Source organism: Plectrocnemia conspersa, unplaced genomic scaffold, assembly GCF_051122295.1.
Source record: "Plectrocnemia conspersa isolate PC_06_02 unplaced genomic scaffold, ASM5112229v1 ptg000006l, whole genome shotgun sequence".
In the NCBI taxonomy this organism is placed as follows: Eukaryota; Metazoa; Arthropoda; class Insecta; order Trichoptera; family Polycentropodidae; genus Plectrocnemia; species Plectrocnemia conspersa.
Window position 1 is genome coordinate 7,553,032 of NW_028277170.1, and position 25,142 is coordinate 7,578,173.

At 28.4% G+C, this 25,142-nt stretch overlaps 1 protein-coding gene across 1 annotated transcript in view; it reads right to left on the bottom strand.

Annotated features, from left to right (window-relative positions):
* LOC148234141 (dipeptidase 1-like) overlaps positions 1 to 25,142 on the bottom strand; it is a 172,353-nt gene that overhangs the window by 72,929 nt on the left and 74,282 nt on the right. Inside the window, exons 5-7 of the mRNA XM_088187289.1 lie at positions 17,841 to 17,997; positions 17,682 to 17,736; positions 15,260 to 15,436 (exon numbers count right to left, since the gene is read on the bottom strand). Of these exons, the coding sequence (XP_088043415.1) occupies positions 15,260 to 15,436; positions 17,682 to 17,736; positions 17,841 to 17,997 (389 nt within the window). The remainder of the gene's footprint in view (positions 1 to 15,259; positions 15,437 to 17,681; positions 17,737 to 17,840; positions 17,998 to 25,142) is intronic.

The window sequence follows — 25,142 nt, forward strand, 5'->3', positions numbered from 1 at the left end:
CTTCAGAATATACATTATTTATTTTAACTTTTTGTTTTCTTTTATTTACGTAATTATTAAATCATCTTAAAACTATATCATTATTAATTATTAACAAAATAATTAATAATGATATAACATTATAATTATTAACAAAATTCATTTGCATAAAATAGTCAAAACTGTTTTATATGTAAAACAGCAATATTATTTAATGGATATAATTTTTTTTTAACTGTTCTCCTATCAAATTATATAAAATGTCACTGCAGGTTCACAATTTTATAATACAATATATTAATCAATTTTTCTCAACCGTTGTTCCGTAGAAATATTATTGTGGTCCGAAAATATTTAGCGTCCATTTTAAAATGTTATGCTAATAATTCTATAAAAATCATTAAAATCTATGCCCCATGCAAATAATCTTTCAACATTCTTTAATACAATAGTAGTTTTAATACTATTCTCCAATCAAGATAATAGTAGTAGAGACATCAAAAATATTCAAATCATGATTACATCCAGTTCAGAAGAGAAAAGAAAACGAAATCATAAATAACAAAATAAACATTGCTAGGCAATTTAATAAAAAAATATTAAAAGTATGGTTTTGCTATAACTCCTAGAAGAAACTGAGAAACCTTCGAAACTTCTTCGTCATTTGAATTAAAAGCACAGTGATTTCATGGATAAGACACTGATTTTTTATATTAAGATTACACGACAGGTATACAATGTTGGGAAACACTGCTACAAAATTATGTATCACAATAAGCTAATGAGTGCAGTTTATATTTAAAAAAATACCTTTAAAATTAAACAGTTTATAAATCATCTGTATACCTGACATTTTAATATTTTTGTGATATGTACACACGTCTAGTTTTTAATCTATTTTTTATACAATAATTGTTTTAAATGTTCTTTTAAAATAAAAAAACCCACATCAATTATTTTCTGTTTATTGTCAATTTTTTTGTCTAATTATTATTTAGGAATTCATTATCTGAAAAATAGTTATAATAACATATATTTTCTTATTAATGTTTCATTCTTGTAAATTAATACTTATTAATTTTACAGGGAAAAAGATTTTAAGCAAATATTTATTACAACTTGAAATTGGGAATAAGTATTATAAATGCTACAACTATCGCAGAGACCCATCGATAACATTAAACCCCGAGACGGTATTTCGAGAGATACATTATTTGGTGACCCAGAAAAATATTGCAGCATTTGTCAACATCAACCACACGATTCTTTAGCGTCCAATTAAACTCGGTCTAGTTAAGAAAGGACATATCTAACAACTGGATTAAGGGTTACTGCGAGAAAATCAATAAAGTTAACAACATAGATTCGTCATGGTTTACATTAAAATGCATTATTCTGAGTTCAACACAAACACAAAAAAAATACTTCAATTAAAGTTTGTTAAGAATAATATTAAATGGTAAATTAATAATTTTAATCTATATTAGTAACAGATTACATTTTAACATAATATTTTTGCGAAAAGAACAGCTCTTAGCTTCAAAAGTATTGATTCTCAATTCTTATATGTAAATAAAAATTGATACAATAATAAAACAGTATGATTTTAAAATATATAATTTTATATAAATTTAGAACCGACATCAGAATATTATTTACGTTTTATAAATGACGAGCATTACTTGTTTCAATCAATATAAAAGTCGATTTAAGTATTTGTCAACTTAAAAGATGATTATTGAATTGACAAGAATTTACTTATTACCCAGTTTTTAAATTCACTTAATCATCAAGTTAATGCACATTTTAAATGATAAATGCCAATATTGATATTTACGTTAGGTTGTTAATAATATAAAGAAAGCCACAATACTATATAAATTACTTATTTTATTATTTTATTTTTTATTTTAATAATTTATTTAGCTTAATAGCTAATCTTTACATCTAACAAATTTAGTAAACATATATAAAAATATATAAAAAATACATAACAGAAAGAAAAAATAAAAATATACAATAATAAAGTCTTAATATTATAATTTATTTCTATATGTACGAAGGTGTTTTTTTATTCCATTTATGAAACCCTTTATATTTTTGCTGTTTCGGATTTCTCTTGGAAGACTATTATATAAATCAAAACCTCCGTACATAATTCCCCTAGCCGTACTCGTTTTCTTATACTTAATTATCTTTAAATTTTCTCTATTTCTAGTATTATATTTATGTACATCTTTATTTCTTATTAAATACTTATTAAAATATTTTGGTAATATATTATTTTCTAACTTATATATAAATACTAAAACATTCATACTCAATATTTCTTGAACATTCAACCATTCTAATCTATCAATCATACTTTTACAATTAGTTAATCTATTTTTATTTAAAATTACTCTCATTGCCCTATTTTGTAATTTTTGCAACATTTGTTTATCTAATTTATTTAACATATTTAATAGTGTTGCACAATAATTTCAACGCTTTTAACATAAAATTAATTAATAAAATTATATTTTTCTATTTTATGAAACGTTTTTAATACTTGCGTTTTATTATTAAAATTTTTGCTTTATATGGAAATACAAATATATTTGAAAGGGAAAGAGAAACGGAGTATTATTAAAACTATTCAACCCTTGTCTACTTTTTTGATAGCTAGTGTTTAGTTTATTGCAAATTGAATTCGCCTGTATATGACAGGACAATTAATATAGACTAAAATGATTTGTAAAGGGTAACAACGGTCGTTTAATGTTTATCCATGATCATTTATTCATAATAATAATAATAAATACAACGAGTAATTTTTGGTTGTAATATTAATTATTATTTTCAAACGTCTTAATCTAAATAATAGTACAATATTATAAGATGCCACGAAATTATAAAACAATATTATAGTGCTTTTGAATCAAAATTAATAAGAAATTAAGATCTTTATTTAAGAAAATCTATTCTTACGAAACCAATAAGTGGCAGCCAGCCAAAAGAGCGTGAATAAAATAAGCGCTGTCATATGAGCGCTGTCATATGAGCGCTGCATTATAAGCGCTGCTTCATAAGAGCGTTTACCAAAGTAGCGCTGTAACAAAAATGTCTTGCGGGCCATATACCTGCCCTATAACTGTACGCATTCATTGCAAGTCGAGTCAATAATTATTTGTCAATTTAATGAAACATTACAGAACAAATCTAAAGATAAACTCAAAATCAGCGTTTCATTTTAGTATAAAATATATGTATATCGTTCGTATGGGGATGATACTTGAGTATGTACGTAATAATTAATAAATACTCTAAATACTCTAAATACTTGAGTATGTACGTAATAATTAATAATCTTGTGAATTTTTATTCTTTGTAAATTTTTCACAATTTACATATATTTTGTATAACTAATTCCTAAAATATTCATTACTTGATTTTCTTTAAGTATTTTTGCGCTCTAATGACGTGCTCTCTTTTGTCAAACGCTCATATGACTGTCTGCGCCTTTGACGCACGCTATTTTGTTACAGTGCTACTTTAGTAAGCGCTTATAAGGCCGAGCTTTTTTGACGCAAGCCCATTTTGGGCGTGCGTCAAAAAAGCGTTGCCGAATAAGTACTATTAATATGTATAAAAAAAAAAATTTAATTTAAATTAATAAATATGAATAAACATGGTATAATAAATTATATTTTAAAATTATACTTTTTTTGTAAAATTATGTGAATAAAATATGTAAAAAATATTCTTAATTATTATTATTTCACGATAGAGTTTCAATTGGCATTGTTTTAAATCAATACACAATACACAAAAGCAGTTAGTAAGTAAGGAAAACTATATAACGAAAGACAACCGACCCTTGCTAAAGATTACCGAACGATTAAGGCTGTTAGACATGGCCGGGTCCTCGTTCATTACGCCATTGAAAATTCAGTCTTTGAACTCTGAAACGCGAGCATAATAATACGGTATCGAAATACATTATTAAATGTTTTAGCAATTTGGCAAAGCCGTAACGGAACACTAACCGTAATTCCGTATTCCATCTCGGCGCCGTGCGAATACCCTAAGCTCAGCTGGGACCGAGAAAACAACCATTTGCGTGTCACGAGCTCGTTGTCTCAAAGTTTTTGTGCTAATTGAGCGATTTCGTGCCAAGTGACGTACAATTTTATGTGACGTGTGACTAATTCGGTGTTGAAATGAATAAAACTGGTTTATTTAATTAGGTACATCATAGTGTTGGAAAACGTATCCGGAACATTTAACAGAAAGTTATATTAAAATCTGAATGCGAGTTTAATAATAGGTGCATGTAGACATTAATATAATAAATTTATGATACAAATTTTAATTGAAAAGTTTAATATCTGTTACAGATAGTGACTATCAAACTGTTTTATTTTAAGTACTAAAATATATCTTATTTATCGGTTATATTGTAATGAATCGGAGTGTCCAATATTATATACATTTAGACAAAAAAGTGTTAAGAGTCGCATATAGAATTTAATATTACATATTACAAATGGTTGATTACAACTTTACTTTTCACACAAAAAATAATAACAGATTCTTAATGTGAACACAACTTTTTTATCTGGTATAATAATAAAAGTAGTAATGCAGTGTTTTAAAGATGATTGTTTCAATTAATAAGATACGCCATAATAAATACATATTCTTAGAGTACATTTTTTTTATTACGCAGTTATATTATCACTTGAATAAATAATAAAAAAAAATGATTAACTTTTGAAAATAATGTTATTAAAATGGCACAACACACTGTTAGAGACAATCTCTGAAGTTTTGTATAGCTCACTTTCACATATCGCGGGGTATGGCGTTAACTTCTTTAATAATCCGCTGCCTTAGCTCTGCTAGGGTGTGAGGGCAATGTTTAAACACCATTTACTTCAGATATCCCCGAAGAAACAAATGTCAAATCTGGTGACCGCGCAGGTCACCCCACATAATCCCTCAGAGAGACATTTCTATCAAAACATTGAGTGATGTGTGAGACATGACCCCATCCTATTGAAAACAAAAGTCCCCCACATTTTCCTACGTTTTTATAATTGAACCGTATAGGAAGTTGAGTTGACGTCGGTGCCTGGACGCGCACGATGGCGTCGGCGTATCAATACGTCCTCTGATTGAAATTTTCGAGCTTAGATTGGCAAACGACAAATATTAGCTATCGGTGTATGTTATGCGGTAACTTTCTCGGTTGACCGTTAATAAATTAATTACTGCTTGTGAATTCCTAATTAACTAATTCTAGCAGCATTAAATTAAATTGGTCTTAAGCGCTTAAGAATAGCTATATATATATATATACCTTAATATCACATAGTATTTGATTTAAAATAATAATCAATAACGCGAGTCAATTTTTTTGTATATTTGACTGTTCAATTGCTTTTAGAACCATTAGTATAATTACAGTTTACCAGGCAAATCGTTGCTCGTATCTGTTTGTGCCATTTGCATTCTCACCTTTATCGAATATCATGAAACGTACTATAAATTAGCGCTTTTTCAAAATATTTGTGTATGAGTGTATTACATTAATTAAAAAATAATATTTTATGTATAAAAATAGTTTTTATATAATATATTTTTTTCTTTAAATTAATCGAATTTCAATGGGCAATTGTACAGCACACTGTATTCACGTTTTATTTCACATAATGTATACCTCACGTCGTAAAATAATTTTAAAACGTTAAGCTGAATATACCGTTGCTAATTCGAGCTCTTTTTTATCGCAGCTTAAAAGCAATTAATTACAAAGTAAATTACTCGGAAAGCTTTTTTTAGGAAAAAAAGAGCGCATTCTATCAACAGTCGCTCATCTCCCGTCGCTCGGGGGCACAGAATCCGTTAGGCATTTGAAATATATTATATATGTATCTGTATAATAAATAACAGACAGTTAGGGAGCGTAAGGTAAAAATTAAGTATTTTCGTTTGTAAGGGAAAATGTAAATATTTCATTTAACTTGATAAACTCAAATTAAGTTTGTTGTTATTTAGAAATTAAAAACATTGAATCAATATACTGTAAAAAAAAAATTATAAAAAATGTTATATATATTAAGCAGTGGTTCTAAATAAACTTTGTAATTAAGGGCAAGCTACAGTAAATTTTGATTGAGAAATTTATAAAAAATAATATATAAAATGTATGTTAAGAAATCTATATGTTTTTATCCAAAATTGTCACGTGTTCTATATAGTCTATATAAAGCTTCATTAGTGCTTTACATATGGATAGCCATCTCACATCATTATGTAATAAAAATGTGTTATGTTCACTACTTATTTCATCGCACTTTTAAATGAAATGAAGTGTTTAAGACTTTCCAAAGCTTATCATTTGTACTGTTCCATCAAGAATATTTTTAAATTTATAGATTTTTTTGGCACTAGTGCCTATACAAAATACAATGCCTCTTATAGATACTTGATACAAGTCCCTTCATCTTTCCTACTTTTACTTGAGCACCATCTATACGAATATCAATTAGGGCATTCGAACTGGGTATAACCGGAACCGGGTACCCGGGTACCCGTTGTGTTTTTCATGGAACCGAAAACCGGGTAATTTTTTACGGGTATCCGGTTAATTTCATATTTTTTTCCATTACTTCAAATTAAATGGAAGAGCCGAATCGGCGTTCTTAAACGACTAACGTCTTTGAATGACAAAAAAAGGGATAGCACTTAGCGGCCTATAGATTTCGACATACATAGATAAGGATTATTTTGAAAGGATGCAGTTGTAAATAAAAATAAATTTTAATGCGTTGTTGGGTGAAAATATAACACATTAGATTCGTTAGTGTTTTTAAAATACAACTTTTTACAAAAAGAACATCACTAAAATAAGCTTTGTTTCTCTACCTACATATAATACCTATAATAAATACAATTATTTAATTTATTTTATAATTTTAATAAAATTTATTACCTTGGTATTTTTCATGTGCAATTTGTATTATTATTGCTAAATATGTGCTAAAATAAATATTTCGGTTTTGTACTGTTACACATGTATGTAGTATGTAAGTATATGTATATATTATATGTACCTAACGATGGAATGTAAAAATATTTTGATTAATAATTACATAATATATTGATTTTATTTCAATACCTTATTTTTTTTTAAAATGATATGAATTATTAAAGTAAAATTAAATATATCATGTCATATTTAATTAAAGATTCAAATATAATAAAAATTAGACTCTTAACGGCTTACAAAAATTACCCGGAACCGAACCGGGTACCCGGTTATTTCCTGGGAAATACCCGTAGAACCGGGTAATGAATTTAGCCGGGTATTTGGATGCCCTAATATCAATACACATTTCCAAACCTATCTCACGTTTTATAATGTAGTAATTTATACAGTTGAATATATCTTTCTTTCTGTTTTTTAAAGTATAGATGCGCACACGAGTATCTTTTTGCAAAATAAAATTTAAATGTCAATATAAAATTCTGGAATTGACATATTAGATAACAAGTTTATTACACCTTCCTGAAATTTGCATTCATTACTTAACAAACATTTTTAACGCCGGCTTATTTTTTAGGTATTTGCCAACCATTTGGAAAACCGCTAAAATTCATCTGATAAAAAAACTTGATAAGAATCCTACAATTCCGATTAGTTATCGCTTCATCAGATTATTGGCGTTATTTCGTAAAATATTAAACAACATAATTGAGGAATAAAATTTGGCTTCTGCAAAAATCACACGAAAACATATCAAACTAATATTTTGACGGAGCATAAATGCGTTAATTTTAATATGGAAAAGTGTGTGAGTCTCATAATGTTAGATATGATTGATTCATCATTGCTATGCCTAATATGCTCATACATGAGAAGTAAAGGCTATGTTTTTTAATTTTAAGAAAGTTTTTTGGAACTTAGCTCTGAAGGACTGGCCGCCATTCAATCCTTGGACCGATATTTAATAAGAAGAGCACACTAGGTATACATTTTTTTTTTAATCTATAAATAATTAATAAGACTCATTTCAACATATGCCAGTCCTATATGTAGTAATATTATTTTTTTTCTAAATTGCACGGCATTCAAAATAAAGCTATAGAAAAATATGTAATACATATTTTTATACTAATATATAATAAATTTTTTTTTCCTATACTTATTAATAATTTATATAGACATAATTAATAATTTATATAGATTTAATACTTGTGGTATCCATTATGTCTGATTGACTTATCTAATTGATGCAGATTAACCCCGTTGTAACATAGTGTAATTTTTACACTAATTTATATTTTCAAAAGTATACAAGCATAAAGTAATGTGAAAAATTAGCAAATAGTTTCATTTCATATTTCGATCATTCAGACAACACACACTTGTGAAATATATTATATTCACGCAGACTTGCTTTATCTAGATTTTAGACGGCGGTATGTTGAATACTTAACACGTATTTTCAAGCTTTTAATCAGATTTATGCACAAATTTATCAACGCGGCCAACCGATTTAACTGTCTTAACAACTGTCAACAGACTAATGACAGTTGGTTGTCGCAGCTGTTGGTCGGAATCGTGCAGCCAAACCAAAACTATATACTCTATCTCTTTCATGCGCACCGGGTACGAAATAATAGTCTTTCTTTATGACTCGCCTGTTATTAACGTAACGTGTTTGAATTTCATTCGTAAATTACCTATTAACACCAGTGCTACGCGAACAAAATAATTAAGGAAGCCTTGCTTTAGAGATAAAGTAACTACATTAAAAGGCTTACTGTCATTTGGAATGTATATGAAACAATATCTAATCCATAAAAATGTCTCATGTACTTAATTTATAATGCTACACCCCTAGTACTAAAATTAGAATTTTAATCAACGAAGTGTCATGAAATTTAGATAAAATACATAGATACGTCAAAAAAGTTTTAATAAAGAAAATAGGTATGAGTATATTTTCTCAGTTTATAAAGTTGTATAGTGTCGCGTTTAAGTGCCCGTCTTGTAAGCCGCGCTATGGCCACCCCTGCTATATAATATATGTAGAGATGAAAAAAGTGGGTCACGGGGTCCGAGATAAATGAAGAAAAGCACGAAAGCAAATAAATGGGGGAAAACCGGTAACGTAAATTGGGACAAAACGATACGCGCGACAGTTTTCGAACGGGATATCGCTGGTCCTAAATCCCGACGGGTTGGACATAAAAATTATCACAAACTTCCGGGAGCCGTTTCGAGGTCGAATAATACGCATCAGGCGTTGGAAACCTTTTTGCGAGAGCGCACCTGAGACGATAATACAACGCGAGCTTGTTTATTGATATTCGTTAGGTCCGAAAACCAGCATCGGTACCTACAGGATAGCCAAAAAGCTGTTATTTATGCTATAAAAAGATTAAAACATGTTATAAAACCACCCTTTATATATAGATATAACAACTATACCATCACTGTAATAGGTATATTATTTTTTTATTTTTAATAATACATATTTTACTAAATATTCTGAATGAAATAAATAGCTCATTATAAGATAATCTGATTAAAAAAATCTGATCGATTGAAATTAAAATTACATTATAATCACTAATTCTGATCTTCCAGACTAGTAGATAAACTAGATTCACGCGTCCATATGGGATTCGGACGCAGGTATTTTAATTTATTATTCAAAAGTTGCCGACCACCTTGTTGATAAGTTCAAAGTATCCCTCCCAGTCCTTAAGTGCACAAAACACTGCTTTCATCCCTGTCCACAGGCGTATATTAAGCAACCATAACATTTTTTTCTTCCAATCCATTTTTAACTCATTTTTTTCCATTATTTAGATATAAAGAAGCTCATATTTTTGACCTCAAATCATGAGTTGAAGGCACTCAATATTGGTTGAAAAGAGTTCTCGATCGCGGCCTAGCATGAAGAGGATTCGGTCATTGAAGACTCTTTTATTCCATGTAACTTTAAGAAAATATTTGACCCTTGCGATATTATCTCTATCTAATAACCCACAGGGAGCTTGCTTATTTATAACCATAAATTTTGTTTTATTATTATTTTATATTATTTTCTTGAAAATTCATTATTTACACAATCCAGGAACCGAAAGTCATCAATGGTCTCAACATTGGCATGTCAAATATTGGTAGTTGTCTCCCAGTATATTTATTTTGTTGCTGGAGTGCTTCTTTGATTATGGTTTTGTATAAATTAAAAAGAGTAGGAAAAATAACACATTTCAGTCTGAAAGCGCCCTGAATGCTTATTACTGCAGAGTTTTAAGAAGTCTTATATATCTGTCATCTGTGTCAATATAACTTAAGTCCTCTATAAGATATTTTTCCTTTCTTAAAATCTATAAAGTAAATTTTAACAAGTTTACAAACTACGAAACATCTCTGAAGTAACGTCTGTATCGTTATTTAGTTGGCATTATATAATAAATTTTAGCTACGTGATTAAACAAAGCTCAACATTTTTTTAACAATATTAATTTATTAAAAAATATTTTTAATTAAGATAAAATAGAAATTTCGCTTACACTAACATACAAAAAAATACTGTCAAACATTAACAGGCAGCCCTCGACTTTCGCACAATTCGCTATTTTGCACATTTAAAAAAAAATTAATTATAAACATGAAAAACTTCAACGTTGATACAAACAAAAAGAAATCAAAGACTCATAAACTTCACACGATTCGAGACAAAGATGGAAATTATTAGACGTTCTGATAGCAGTGAATCTTTTGCTTCAATCGTACGTTCGTATGATACAAACAGGTCTACGATATGTTCAATTTTGCAAAATAAAAATATAATTAAGAAATACGTTCAAAAGTGTGCAAATTACAGATATATTTCCACAATCTTTAAAGATACGTTTCCAAAAAAACATGGATGAAAAGAAAAAATCTTTGTCATCATGGATCGATGTCAAACTCTTAGTATTTCAATTATTCAAGCAAAAGCTCTTAGTTTGTACAAAGATTGGAAGAATAAATTAAAAAAAGATTTTAACACGGTTTTTCAAGCAAGTAACGGTTGATTTTACAATTTTAAAATGAGGTATTCTTTTCATAATATTAAATTTACTGCAGAATCGGCTAATGTGGATAAAGATGCTGCAAAGAAATTTATTTCCTAATCATCCAAAATTATTGAAGATGGGGAATATTCCTCTAGCCAAATATTTAATGTAGATTAAACAGGTTTATTTTGGTAAACTCATTAACAATGAAAAATATGAATAAAACCTTCACATCTTGACAATTTTTTAAATATTATGGAAGATTGTGATCCCAACGGAGAACGCATATCGCAAGTGCGTAGGGCGATCAATAAAGACAGCATGTTATAAATTACTATATGAAGAAAATAAAAAGAATAGTGGAAAACAGTTAACTCTTGATAACTTTTCAAAGAAAACTCCCGCAAACCCCACTTAAACATGTCTCTTAAACGCCTTTTAAATATCTTATATTAACTTGATAAATAAATATTTTAAAATACACACAATTTCAATTTTTTTTACTTCTCTCTACTTTTGAACATTCAACATTCACACACATTTTCAGCAACCAATTATGTGCGAAAGTCGAGGACCGCCTATAAATATAATAATGTTAAGATTTTATTGATATATTAACAAAGAATCGTTTAATTTAATTTGGAACTTAATTTCCCTTCAAGGTGGCATATGCTTTGAATAATATGATTTGCAAGAATATATTTAGTAATAACAGTCTTTGGGAGCTTTCTGACTAAAACTGAAAATTTGAAGAAAGAAAGCAGTAAAAGTGATACTATATATATACTAAAAAAGCACATAAAGTATTACTGCTTTTTACAATATATTGTTTAATGTACGGGTCAAGGTTTGCAACTCTAATTATATCAAAACATAATTACAATGTTATTTCAACTCTAATTGAATATGAAACCACGTAATTTTGCCGTCAGCCAATTTGTTTGATGATTGCCCAATTACACTTGTATTCAAAATATTATTAGCCTGTAAACGAGCTGGGATTAATTAGTTAACGTATTATAACCATCGATACTATTTTCCTGTGTTTCTGGTAATCGATTTATATTCGTGCAAACTACCGCTTGACATTGTTGTCAGGGAATATTATTGTTAGATAGAGTGGTAGATATATACATATATAATATTATATTAGAAATACTAAAATATTTTAGAAATAACTAGGTATAATAATATTAAACAGAAGTGTGGGTTTATAGAATAATTATCACTACAAAAAAACCCTTGGTGTTTATTTTACAATTAGCTAATATAAAATATTAAATTAATAATAACTTAATAATGGATTTATTAAAAAGGAAATGAGTTTTATATTGATTTTTAAAACATTGTACAACGAATAAAGTTATTCAAGATAAAAATTTTGCTTACACTAATATACAAAATTTAACGTCAAACGTAATACGTTTTAAGATAATTTTTTGTAGGTTAGTGTAAGCATAGTAAGTACATATTGTATATTATACACTATAATTGAAATTTGTGATATATTAAGTTATCCCAAATTGAATGTCGTTTATTATCAATTCAAGTTTTAAAAGCTAGTAATGATTTGGCAGTTGCTACCTGAGTACGTGCATATCAAGACTCTATATTAGGCCACAAAATTTAGGATGGCAGAATTGTTATAAGTTAACAATTTATAAAAAACATTCATGGTAAGAAAATATACAACCACGGCTACTACAAACATTTGTTAAGTAGTGGGTGATTTATTGGATATCCGTAAATTTCAAAGATAATTTGAAAAATATCGAACGGAAAATTACGTTATCAAGAATAGTCCTGCATGTGCGAGAACAACATGATAGTATTGGGTGCAAATCATATTCAAACTATCCATCGACTAGCCAAGCAACTAATACATAGGTGAGGCGAACGAGACACTTGCATCAGGTGAACGATGAAAAGGGCGTCAAATTTGTCAATTGGCCTGAAGTCAGTCAATTGAAAAAAATTTAAAATCGTTAGAAAATTTGTAAGTTTATCAATTTCATTTTCTTAACAATAATTATATATTGAGTGCTCTTAGTGGCACGTTTGATTAGCAGGTAACAAAAAACGTCGAGTATCTTTTTGATCTCAAATTCAAACATGCTGCTAAGAGTATCATAAATATCATAAATTTAAAATCAACGGTTTTGAACCCATCCGTAAATTGGATTCACAAAAGCCCTATTTTTTCATTTAAATCATTATTTGAATACACATATTATTCAAAACCATCCCTTCCACGCAAAAATTCTAGGAACAAAAAGCTTGAAAAATTATATTTACTATCCTTTTCACGCCCTTGTTGATCGCTGTTTCGCGTAACAGGAATTTTGACGAGCGTACATATTAAACTAAAGTGTATTTGTCGTGTTTCGTTTTGATATTTGAAGTTTGTATATAAGTGAAATTTATTCGGTATATAAGTAAAATAATTTCTACGGTTGTCTGCACAACAGAAGTTACAACAAGTGTACATACATTATTTACCTTAAGTGATTTTTTTTGTTCTGAAGTTTTTATAAAGCGTAAGTTTTCAGAAAATTATTTTTTGAATCAAAACAGACTAGCAAGTACTTCAAATATTACACATTATACAAAAGCTTCACTAATCGAGGATCGAGAAAAGTTGGCCTATCAGAGCCTATCACTTTATCTCTGGCGCAAAGAATGTTCACAATTTTACTATTGTTAAATCTGGAGATATCCTTCTTTCACCCTCACACATTAAGTTGGGTTTTGTCAAAAGCTTGTCTAAAGATAGAGATGAGAAAGTACCTGAAGAAAAAGTTTTTCAGGATCAGCGATACAAAAATAAAAGAAGGAATCGTAGGAACGTAGTCAAAAACTTTCTCGGAAACTATATCAGCATTGTGTCAGAAATTCTCACGGCCTTTAAATATATGGTATGTATTAAATTTTTGAAAATCCATTTTCTACACTCTCATCTTGATTTCTTCCCCAAAAATTTTGGTGATATCAATGACGAGCACGAAGAGCGCTTTTATCAGGATATTGCGGCTATGGAGAAGCAGTACCAATGAAAATGAAGCCCATCTATCCTAGCTGACTATTGCTGAACAAATTCATTGTAATTGGCTTATTAAAAAAAACTATTCTGTGTTATATGCCTTATTTTTATTACCGAAAAAAATAAAATTCTGATATTTGTAATCAAAATTTAGGGTTTAAAGATGAGAAGAATTGAAACAGAATTTCCGTTCATAAGAATTCTGCATCTCATCGTGACGCACATATTCAACGGAAATGTTGTGATTTTATAGACGATGCAAAAAGCAATACAGATAAGAAAATAAGATTGGTAAAATATTTTACGTGTTGAGTTAGATTTGATTTAATTTTGTTTAAAAATTTACTTTTAAGAAGTACGCAATAAAATTTTGGTGAACCTAATTTATCTAATAGAACCAATAAGCCGATATTATTTCGAGACATACATCTAATCATAAAAAGGGGTCTGTTTTTTATTTGTCTAATATAATTCAAGACGAATTATTATTAAAGAATCGAAATACTTCTTTAATGCTTGACTGTATACCTAATATATCGCATCGCAGCAATTTATTCGATATGTAGTTATTATTGACACGTTTATTACCATTAAAAAAAGCTCTATAGATTAGTGCATAGATTAGGAAAGCTTAGAGACAATGTGGATGGATTCTATATAAATTATGCGAAGAAAACAAGTTGGCATGTATTCACATATTCCAAGACCTTCTGAATCGCTTGGATCGTTTGAACGAAGAAGTAAAAAGAAACTGCACTTGTCAACAAAAGTTAAATAGTTTCACAACACTCCATAAAATCATGGAACTTGGGTGGAAGGTTTTTTATCATCCACCTTTTTCTTTAAATCTTGTTCTTTTCGACTACCATTAATTTCGATCGATGGAGAACTTTTTAGACAGAAATAAATATAAAATGCAGTTGATGTAAAAAGAGGGCTATCGGAATATTTTAAATCGAATCCTCTATATTATAACAACGCTATTTATAAAATGACTGGTTAGTAAAAAAGGGTTATATCTTTGGAGAAAAAAATATTTTGCATCGATATAATATAAATAAACATTTAAATTTGATTTTTTAGTTAGAAACCTCAATTACAATGTTTCAAATATTTAATAAAAATATCTGTGAAACTATACTACTATTTAAAAAGTGAAAAAAAGTGACTTACCACAGATTTGATGATGTCATCGGGCACGTTTCTATTATGCGGACACAGGGAGTAAACTGACGAATGGCTAAAGATAACCGGAGCCTTGGACATTTTGATAACAGCTCTGCTGGTGTTGGCACTAACGTGACTAAGATCGATTAACATTCCCAGTCTGTTCATTTCACGCACTACTTTCTGAAAAAATAAAACTAGTTTATGTGATATTCATTAAAAATAATATATTTTCGTTAAATTTTTAATTATAAACAACGCATAATCACATTCGCCGCTAAAATCGCAATTATTATTTTTGTATATATTGCACAATATTTTTTTATCAATTAAATATATAAAGCTAAAATTAAATAATTTTTTTAGGTGCAATAAAATACGCGTATTTTTTTAACGTAATATTTTACGTGAGAAAACCTATTATTTTACTAGATGGGGTTATTTCGCGTTTTTTCCTTCTTTCACCATTTCATATCCTTATTATTTATTCCGCGTGTTTTATTCATGAGTTCCTTATGAAGACCTTTGACTTGAGCCAACCCTGGAGGGCAATGCCGTTTCATAAAGACCAACTTCACGTAAAACATAAGTTATACGTATTTTATACAAAATGTATAAAAATCGATTCTGAATCTGTGGGTCCCCTACCGCATTCGATGGAAAAAATATTTGTATGATATATATTTATACAGGATGTAGACAAACACAATCTCAAATAAAGTAATAATGATATAATCGCCACTTAAGAGATATATTTTAAAAGTACTTAACAGAATATACTTTTATTTTATTTTACGGATCTTATAGAAAAAAGTATCTACAGTGTTAGTAAATTAAAATATACTATAATTATACAAATTATAAAAAAATAAATAATATATTTAATTATATTACTTATTTTTTATCCACTTAATGGCGTTTTTATCTACTTTATTATACCCCAACATGCGTTGTATATTAAAAATAAAGATAATTTTGTGTTAAATATTTTGCAAGACGTAAGTTTTTAAGCCAGACAAGTTACGTCTGGCCTTAAAAGATATTACACAAGACGCAGAATTCAAGGTGAGCTCTAATTTGAAGCCTTACATAATTTAATTTCCACGTGCCGATTAAATCTGTGATCCGCTCAAAATAAAATACTAAATATAATTTGGGTACAAAACGTGGTATTTATCGTAGTTCTATAATAAACAATTGCTATAATACAATCCTTAAATAGTCAACATGGCAAAAATGAATGTAAGTTTGTAGTAAACGTTTGATTGTTTTTTATTATTTAATAAAAATCTCTATATTAATTTTGCTTCACCAGAAAAAATATTGAGTTATTATATCTATAAACTGTTAATTGACTAAATTATATTATGGTAGCTAAGTTCAAATTTTAATAAAATTAGCCTAATAAAATATTTTCAAAATACTTATATAAGCTAACATTGCACATATTAAAATACTTCTTTAATCAATCAGCTGTTATGGATAGGTTTTCACAATGCATCATGATGACCATTATAAAAACAATAATTTAATAATTTAAGATTTTACTTAATATTATAGTGAACATATAAAACTGAGCATTATCTCAAAAAAACTTTTTCAGCTCTACATCTATTTGTTTCGAGGACCAGAGTGGCAGTTATGGATAATTCGTGATCATGGCTGGAGAATCGCAGCCTAAATACAGAAAGAAAGTAAGTGAAATATATAAATACATTTAGTATTTTTCGGTTTTTTATATACGTAATTAATGTTTATTTTATATGGGTTTTAATATAATACGTAATTATTTTGAAACGCGAGTAAGTAAACATAATTATTGTAAAACAGGTCGCAAAAAATATTACGTAAAAACCTTTTCGTGGATAAAAAAGTTAATGGCCATTCGTATATTATTTTTTTAATTTAAAATTAAGTATAAAAAAATCAAATGGATATTTACAATATAGGTTTTTAAATATAAATGACTATTGGTAAAAATACTATTAAAAAATAAATTAAAAATGTATTGCTCATCCTGTAAAATATTATCAAAATATGTTTGTCCTCCCTTACATATTACTATAATCCCAGCTATTATATCAATATGAAACCATATTATATTTATTTTATAACACCTGTCGCCGTACGTTCACCCCAATATTGTTCTACAATAGCAGCGGTATAAAAAAATAGCTCTTTGCAGTTCTAGATTTTTTCTGGGTCTTTTCCTTATCTGTTTACAAAGCTCTTCTATCCAAAGAGTCATTTTATTAAAAACTTTATTACGAATTTGTATACACAGCGTTATCATATTAAATTTGAACATAAATATGCGATGCGCTTCCGCTTTTGCAATTATACACATATTGAATCGCAATAAGGTCATTTACCATATAAACATAAATTAAATACGTTTTGTAATGAAAAAATAAATATAACTGCTTACCTCTCCAAAAGGACTTAACCCCATAAGATTTGGCTTGTCTCCGGAAGAATCGGCCCTGAAATGTAAAAGCTTGATCTTGTGGATTTTCTTGTGCAATGCTTAGGGCGTTTGCTTAGTATTTGTAAATGTATATATTTGTACATTTTTTTAGAATATTACCAGGGAGTATTACAGGTGTGTGTTAGTGTTAGATATCGAACGCCTAGCTCGTAAAATGTACGGAGTACTCCTAGAGAGTTACCAATGCTGTGTCCTCCCTCTACGCCTATCAAAGATGCTATTTTCTTTGGACGAGCCCCATGAGCTTCCAGAATATCTGCAAAAAAAAATTAATATTGAAATTTAATATTTTGTTTAAAGTATACTAGTTTAAATATTACATCAAATAAAAAATATATTTTTTTTGAAAAAAAAAATTTTTAGGAACCGTGTTTGTAAATTTGATTTAATATCTGAAAACTCCTAATTTTAAGTAAAATAAATAATTCATTTTTATATTCATACATATTTTACTCTCTAATTACACATATATGTTACGCTATTAAGTTTAATTAGTGACATTTTATTATTATGTATTTAATCCTAATGTTTTTTTTTTAATTTTTTTTATTTTTATATAAATAAAAAAACAATGCTTAGCATGAACTTTAATGCAAATAAATTTAAGCAATTCTATTATTGTACAGTTATTCACAATAAAATATTGGAGAGTAATATAACAGTTTTATATTTTGAATCAGATTTTCAAAACGTGTGTCATAAATTACTGATTTTTAGAAATGCACAAAAGTCACCCTTTTTTATAAAAGGTGAAAAATTGTGCATTAATAATTTATGTCGAAAAAATTATCCATAGATGGACCAACAATATAGGTTTCGTCCTGCCCGTTTCACGGTTACTATTTTTCACCAAAACGGTGTGAATCTCTCGATGCGAGAATTCAAGTAAACGTCGTATATACGGATTTTGAGAAGACCTTTGACAAGGTTTGTGATGGGTTAATATTAAAAAATATATTGGACCTTGGTTGCTCGGATGATTTAACTCGGTTATTCTCGAGTTATTTGAGCGATTGCAGACAGTTCGTAACCCATAGCGGCCGTTTGTCAAAAGAATATTTTATCCCTTTGAGGGTTTCTCAGGGCTCAGTAAATTTAGATATTCGATATATATTTTCAGATCGACGGAAAAGAAAGAAGGCAAAATATAACGGAGAATCAACAACAACACCAGCTAAATTATATTAATATAATGCCTAGGATGATCCAATTCAAATTTGCTGTGTTAGCAGCACTGCTGTCAATACTCAAAGTCAAATGTTAATGTGCTGCAATATATTTTCAAAATGGATTGCTTAACCACCTCTCAACGTGTTAATTTGTTCAATTATCCTACATGGATTACAATTCTATACGAACTGTGAGGTTAATGTCAATAGTGAGCGTTATAGGCGCATGATAACCGATTATTTTTGGCAGATGATGTTGAATACATGTGGATTCAAAAAGAAGGCGCAACTTACATTTTGTTGACATCAACTGGCCGCCAAGATCATGCGAATATACGCGGTTGAATTTTTTTTTTTTGATTTATAGATGCTAAGATTCGTATCTACCCTGACGAGCATTTAAAAAGCAGCATCCACCAAATTAAAGCCGACATACGCCCCGAAATGTACAAAAAAAGAATCGAAAGTATCGGCTGCTGAAAAAGGTCCAGAGGCGGCCATTTAATTGACATTATTTTTCATAATTAATATAATACGTATAATGCTCAATTAATAAATAAAAATACAAAGATATTCATTAATTTGAGTTTTTGTTTAAACGTTTGGAAACTTAATTTGGATCACCCTTTATTTAATGTCTTAAATTGTATTAACGCTAATTTTTTAAATAGATTTGATGCAGAAAAATAAATAAATAACACTTACCACTCTATTTATTCGGCTAATTACTTCATATTTATAGTAAATAATGCGTGTAAATAATTAATTACTTAAATTTTATTAATTTGTTACATTTGTTTATAGTAATTTATTCGTTGCTATGCGCATTTATTTTTAATAAAATAATATGTGTTTATTGAACGCGACCATTGCCGGTTGTTCATTTGTTGGTTCAAACATTTTTATTATTTGATTATTTTATTTAAATATCATATGTATTTGATTTATATTCACTGATTTATATTTGATATATAGTTGATAGCTGTGTTAAATTTATTTTTATATTGAATTTCTGCTTATTATTAATATTATTGATATTTGTAGATAATTTTACATACGCAAGAAATTATATAACGATGTTAAAAAATATGTAAATATATTTTTTGTCATGGGGTCCGAAATCATTATTTTGACCTGTGTTTGCTCTCGGTGACCCTGCCTGTTAAAACCTGGACGTTAGTCTAGTTCTTATAATTTAATTTTTTTTATTTATTATTAATTTTTTATATATTTTTTTGTGTATTAAGAAAATAAAATGTAAATTTGTTTGAGCATTGAGATACAATTAAGTTTCCTGTGAGGTTACGTCGGCTTTTATTTAATTTTAATAAATAGATAGATTATTGCAAGAAAGCAATGTAAAGTCAACGAGTTTCTACTCTTTTAAGATAATCATATCGGTGTTTTTGAAACTCAAAAGTTAGACTATCAAACGTGCGGGAAACTTGGATAATTAGTAAAAATAAAGTAAAATTTTCAGTCCATCTACAATAGTTAGCGAGATGGGGCAAATCCGAGTCAAAGCGTTTTAAATCTCGCGCTGGAATGAGAGAGTTTGTGAAACTTTCACAGGCGAAATTAAGATCGAACAAATGCAGCTTTTCAAACCTTTTAAATACAAAACTTTTATCAAAACGTTTTTTTCATACCTCAAATAATAAAAAATTCGTTAAGGTTACCTGTAGATTTACAATGATGTCAGTGGTTACAGTTAAATATGATTTTAATGTTACTAGTTATTAGCTATTTTAATAAAAATCAGAATAAAAATGTGTTTAGCCACTAGAGCATATAGTGTTATGGAATTTTGTGAGGTTAGTGTGGATATGCCAAATATTTTTATAATAGTTTATAGTATGAAAATAACACTGGTATTTGTAGGCTATGAAAATGTATTATATATTGTTTTTAAAGCTTTATTTTTCATGACTTATATTACAAGACTCCACTACGGGTAAGAATATCATAAAAATATTTTATTTTTTATAGTATTTGCGCTCTTTATAATAAATATCGATCTTAAAGCCGCATAGTAAACTTTTAGAGAGAAGTTCTAAAATGTGTTTGGTAAATTTTAAAGCGTGGAGTCTAGGTGTAAGCCCAGGTATTTAACGGTAGATTTGCATTTTACGTTACCGTCCTGTTAAATTTGAAGAGGCGGTGAAAAAGCTTGTCTACATTTTATAAATATATTTGACTCTGTTTTTTCAGGTTAATTTTAATTTTCTGCCTCTCAAAATATATATTTCTGTAATTTATTTACGATTGATTTTATACGGCAAGCACTCGTTAAAATAGCTGTGTCAACAACGTATTTTTAATTTTGCGATATCATTTGTATACCAGGTAAAGAGAAACGGCCCGAACAATGTGGATTATCTGGAATTATACGCGGTATCGATTGTTCATTATTATGTGAAAAAACTTACCTTTTTTTATCTATGAGAGTATTATTATAGTTTTATATTTATACTGTTTGTAAAATAACATTAAAAGGACCGTATTTCTTTAATGTTAAAATTAGTTAATACATATATTATATCTCGCTACATTTTTTTTTGTTATTATCACAATTATGTACATTATATCAAACGTGAGATGATTTTATATGATCTCATTAAGTATCTACGTGATCAAAATATATAAATTAAAATATGGTGCAATCGTTTATCACACATAAAAATATATTATTACACAGACAAACTAATACAAATTTACTGTCATTTTATGTAAATTATTCCTTAAAATTTCATAAGCAATCCTTTGGCTAAATTAATTTATTTAACGTTATAACCTATATAATGTATGACTTGAATACTGAAAGCAAATAGTTAATTTCTCGCAACGCTATTCTATGTAATGCGAATATTCCTCTCTGTATATTTTATGTAACATTCTATATATTAATTAACCCATGAATTTTTATAAAATATTCGCCTAAAATAAAATCAACAATGTATATTTTGATACTGTATTATTTAATTATATAATAATACTAAAAAAAACTATTTGGTACAAATCTACATTTTCTAAAACAATTGTTTGCTTAAAAATTCAATTAAAACATCAGCAATCTCTTACTAAATTAATTTTAAAATAATAAATTAAATGTTTTACAATATTAATTCAATGACTTTAGTAGAAGAACACTTGGTCTTTCTTTGTTAATCAGTGAAAGAATTAGGTAATGTATGAATAGATTTTTTTTATTTTATAAATAAATCTATATACATTTATTTAAAAGGCATTACTTACTTATATTTTGTTTTTAAAAGAGTTTCAGCAATTCCAACCCATTTTCAGTTAAATTGACAATAAATATGTATGAAATAATTCAAGGTGAAGAAAAAAAAATATTATATGTATTAGGAGGTGTATAGTACGATGTCATTTATTTTTCATATTAAACATTTATCTACCATATTAATTTTTAAAATAAATACAATCGTCTGAAAAAAAAAGCTTTAATTTTTTTTAACAAGTATCGCAATACTACATTGTTTTTCGTTTTTTCAAATTTTATTGAGTATATAATTTGAATAAAGTAATCAAAATATTTGAGAATCTTCTATGAAAAAATGTTATACATATTTAATAATTTTCATATTTATATTACTCTAAAAAAATATTTTGACTAATGTGTATTATGTAAGTATATTATTTATTTAATTTTATTCCAGCTGTATATGTTGGTACATTGCGTAGGTTTATAATTGCTCTTATTTGTTACAAATACTCAAGGTGGTGAAATCAGATCAAGCAAACAGATTAATTATTATCTTTACTGTCGTTTGAAATCCGCATAACTTATCGTGCTCGGTTTTTCTAGATTAAAATTCATCATAATCGTAAATCGCTACGTAACAAAAAAGCTCCACTATTCGATTGTAACTTAACATGCATTCTACCCAATAGTTAGAGAAAATTATTAAAATGACAGTTAAGGTTTGTTTTATGTTATTTAAGTTTAATAATATATTTTTAAATATTCGACACAAAAATCATGTCACTCTCAACACTGACTCGTCGCACTGGAATTTCAATATATGCGCGTTGTTGTTAGGTTAATTTGTTTCCACTGAAAGTATTCGAGTTTTTTCAGGCTCCAGGACAGGCAATAAAATATAGGAAAATTATTATTTTTCCGGCACATTTTCCGCAAGCGCGTTCGTGTTGACATTACACAGTGGCACAGACGCACCAGCATTTGAATTTTTCATTTCCACCGTGCCTTGCGACGCCACTGTGGGGAAAAGTGTGAGGTGGTGGACGGGGCGTTAAGTAGGGGTAGCTTTAAGGGCCTTCACACAGTATTACTTCCGACTAGTCAATTTTTTTCTTATAATCAGATTCTTATTTAAATAGTTATTTATTTAAGGATCGTATTCAAAAAATAATAAAAGTTACACGCAAATTACATAAAAAATAAAAAGTTAAATACGAGTATATATTATACACTAATATTAGCTCAATATAAAATAAATAATATTTTTTTAAATATTTGATTCAATATTGATTTTTTATTTTAATACATGTGCAAAACACATTGAAAACAGTATATGTTTAAAAATACCAACTTGACATTTGGAATTCACAGTTGAACCCGCTTCAGAGACGCCCATAGAAGATCTCTCATAACTTGGACTCATAAGTTCCTATAAACTTCGACAAAGCGGGATTGACCGAATTGAAGAGCATCAAGGATCGCAGAAGCCGCCGCTTCTCTCTTCGCATAGCAGATCATCGTTCGGATTCTAAAATTGCTCGCTCTAAAATTGACGCGCTCACGAAATACTAACACATATAAACTGTACGTGACAATTAGAGTCTCCAATTCGAGTAATCGAGTACTCGATACTCGAGTATTTTTGTCTATTTTTCAAGTACTTGATAATCGAGTATTTTGAAAATTACTCGATTAATACTCGAAATTAAAAAATTTTGAAATATTTCAGAAACAAAAATAACTTTAACTCGGTCCGGTAAAGGTTAACGTCTTGCTTTTATTTGGCGTTTATGCCCGAAGTCCCGAGTTAGAGCGGTTACTATCAGGTATAATTTTTTCATAGTTCCATAGTTGCATAGTTCCGGTCGTCGGCTATGTTAGTGGGTACGACGGAGAAAATTCTTTTGTGTTTTCTGTTCGACAGTCCTGACTTATCTAATTTATGGCAATGAACAATAAGAAATATCAACAAAATTTTTTTTTAGGTTTTATGACTATGCAGTTGTAGCGTAAAGTGTTGTAAATTGTTTATACTGATCCCTCAGCTTAAAATATAAATCAAAACAATTGTGTGTTTTAAAGGCATTTAAAGTAAAGTCAGTTCTTTGCGAACCGTTTAGCTCTAGAGTGAAAGGGATTCACCCAAATACATCTTCGAAGGATATATATTTAAATTCTTCGCATTAATCAGAAAGAGTAGAATATTGTATATTGTTAAGAAAAAAATCTATTCAAGAAGAATAACAAAATGCTATTTTTTCTATAGTCGAAGGAAATAAGAGAAAAGCAGAGAAGGGAATGAAAGAAGAGAACATAAAAAGAGAGTTCAAAAAATGTTATATCTATAAAAAGCGAACAGATATAAATTAGAAGCCTTATCCAACGCGTAAATGACAATAAGACCAACATCAACAGCAACGAAAAGGGTTTTTTCCATAACGGGAATAATAAAACCAAAGGTTAGCAGTAATATTAAATTCGAGACACTTTTTGCATTATTGTTTTTAAAAAATATGTTCGTGAAGTTAAAATAATTGTAAAAGTTAACATACTAGTATTTTATTTATTTATTTATATGTGCACGAATTTGAATAATAGCTATTTTGGTACATTTGGTAAATACTCGAAAGTACTCGAGTACTCGAGTATTTTAAAATTTTAATATTCGATACTCGAGTAGTTGATGGTTCGAGTAATTTTAGACTCTAGTGACAATCTCAATTGTATCACAAAAATACACCCTTGATATGAAGGTAAGAAAAAACATTCAGAACTCTTCTCCTACCCATAAAGCTCCTGGTTGACCCAGAGGACAAATCGTAGTAACTTTCCGTTGGAATTGACAAATATAAGTTTGTACAATAGCAAAGAAGGAAGAATCGCGTATTGAATACGATGTGCTGGGGGCTATGCCTCTCAAGTCGGTCAACACCTGAAAAAAAATATCCAACTGGACCGATGAACAAAATTATATTATATCTCTTTACTTTTTATATAATAGTCTAT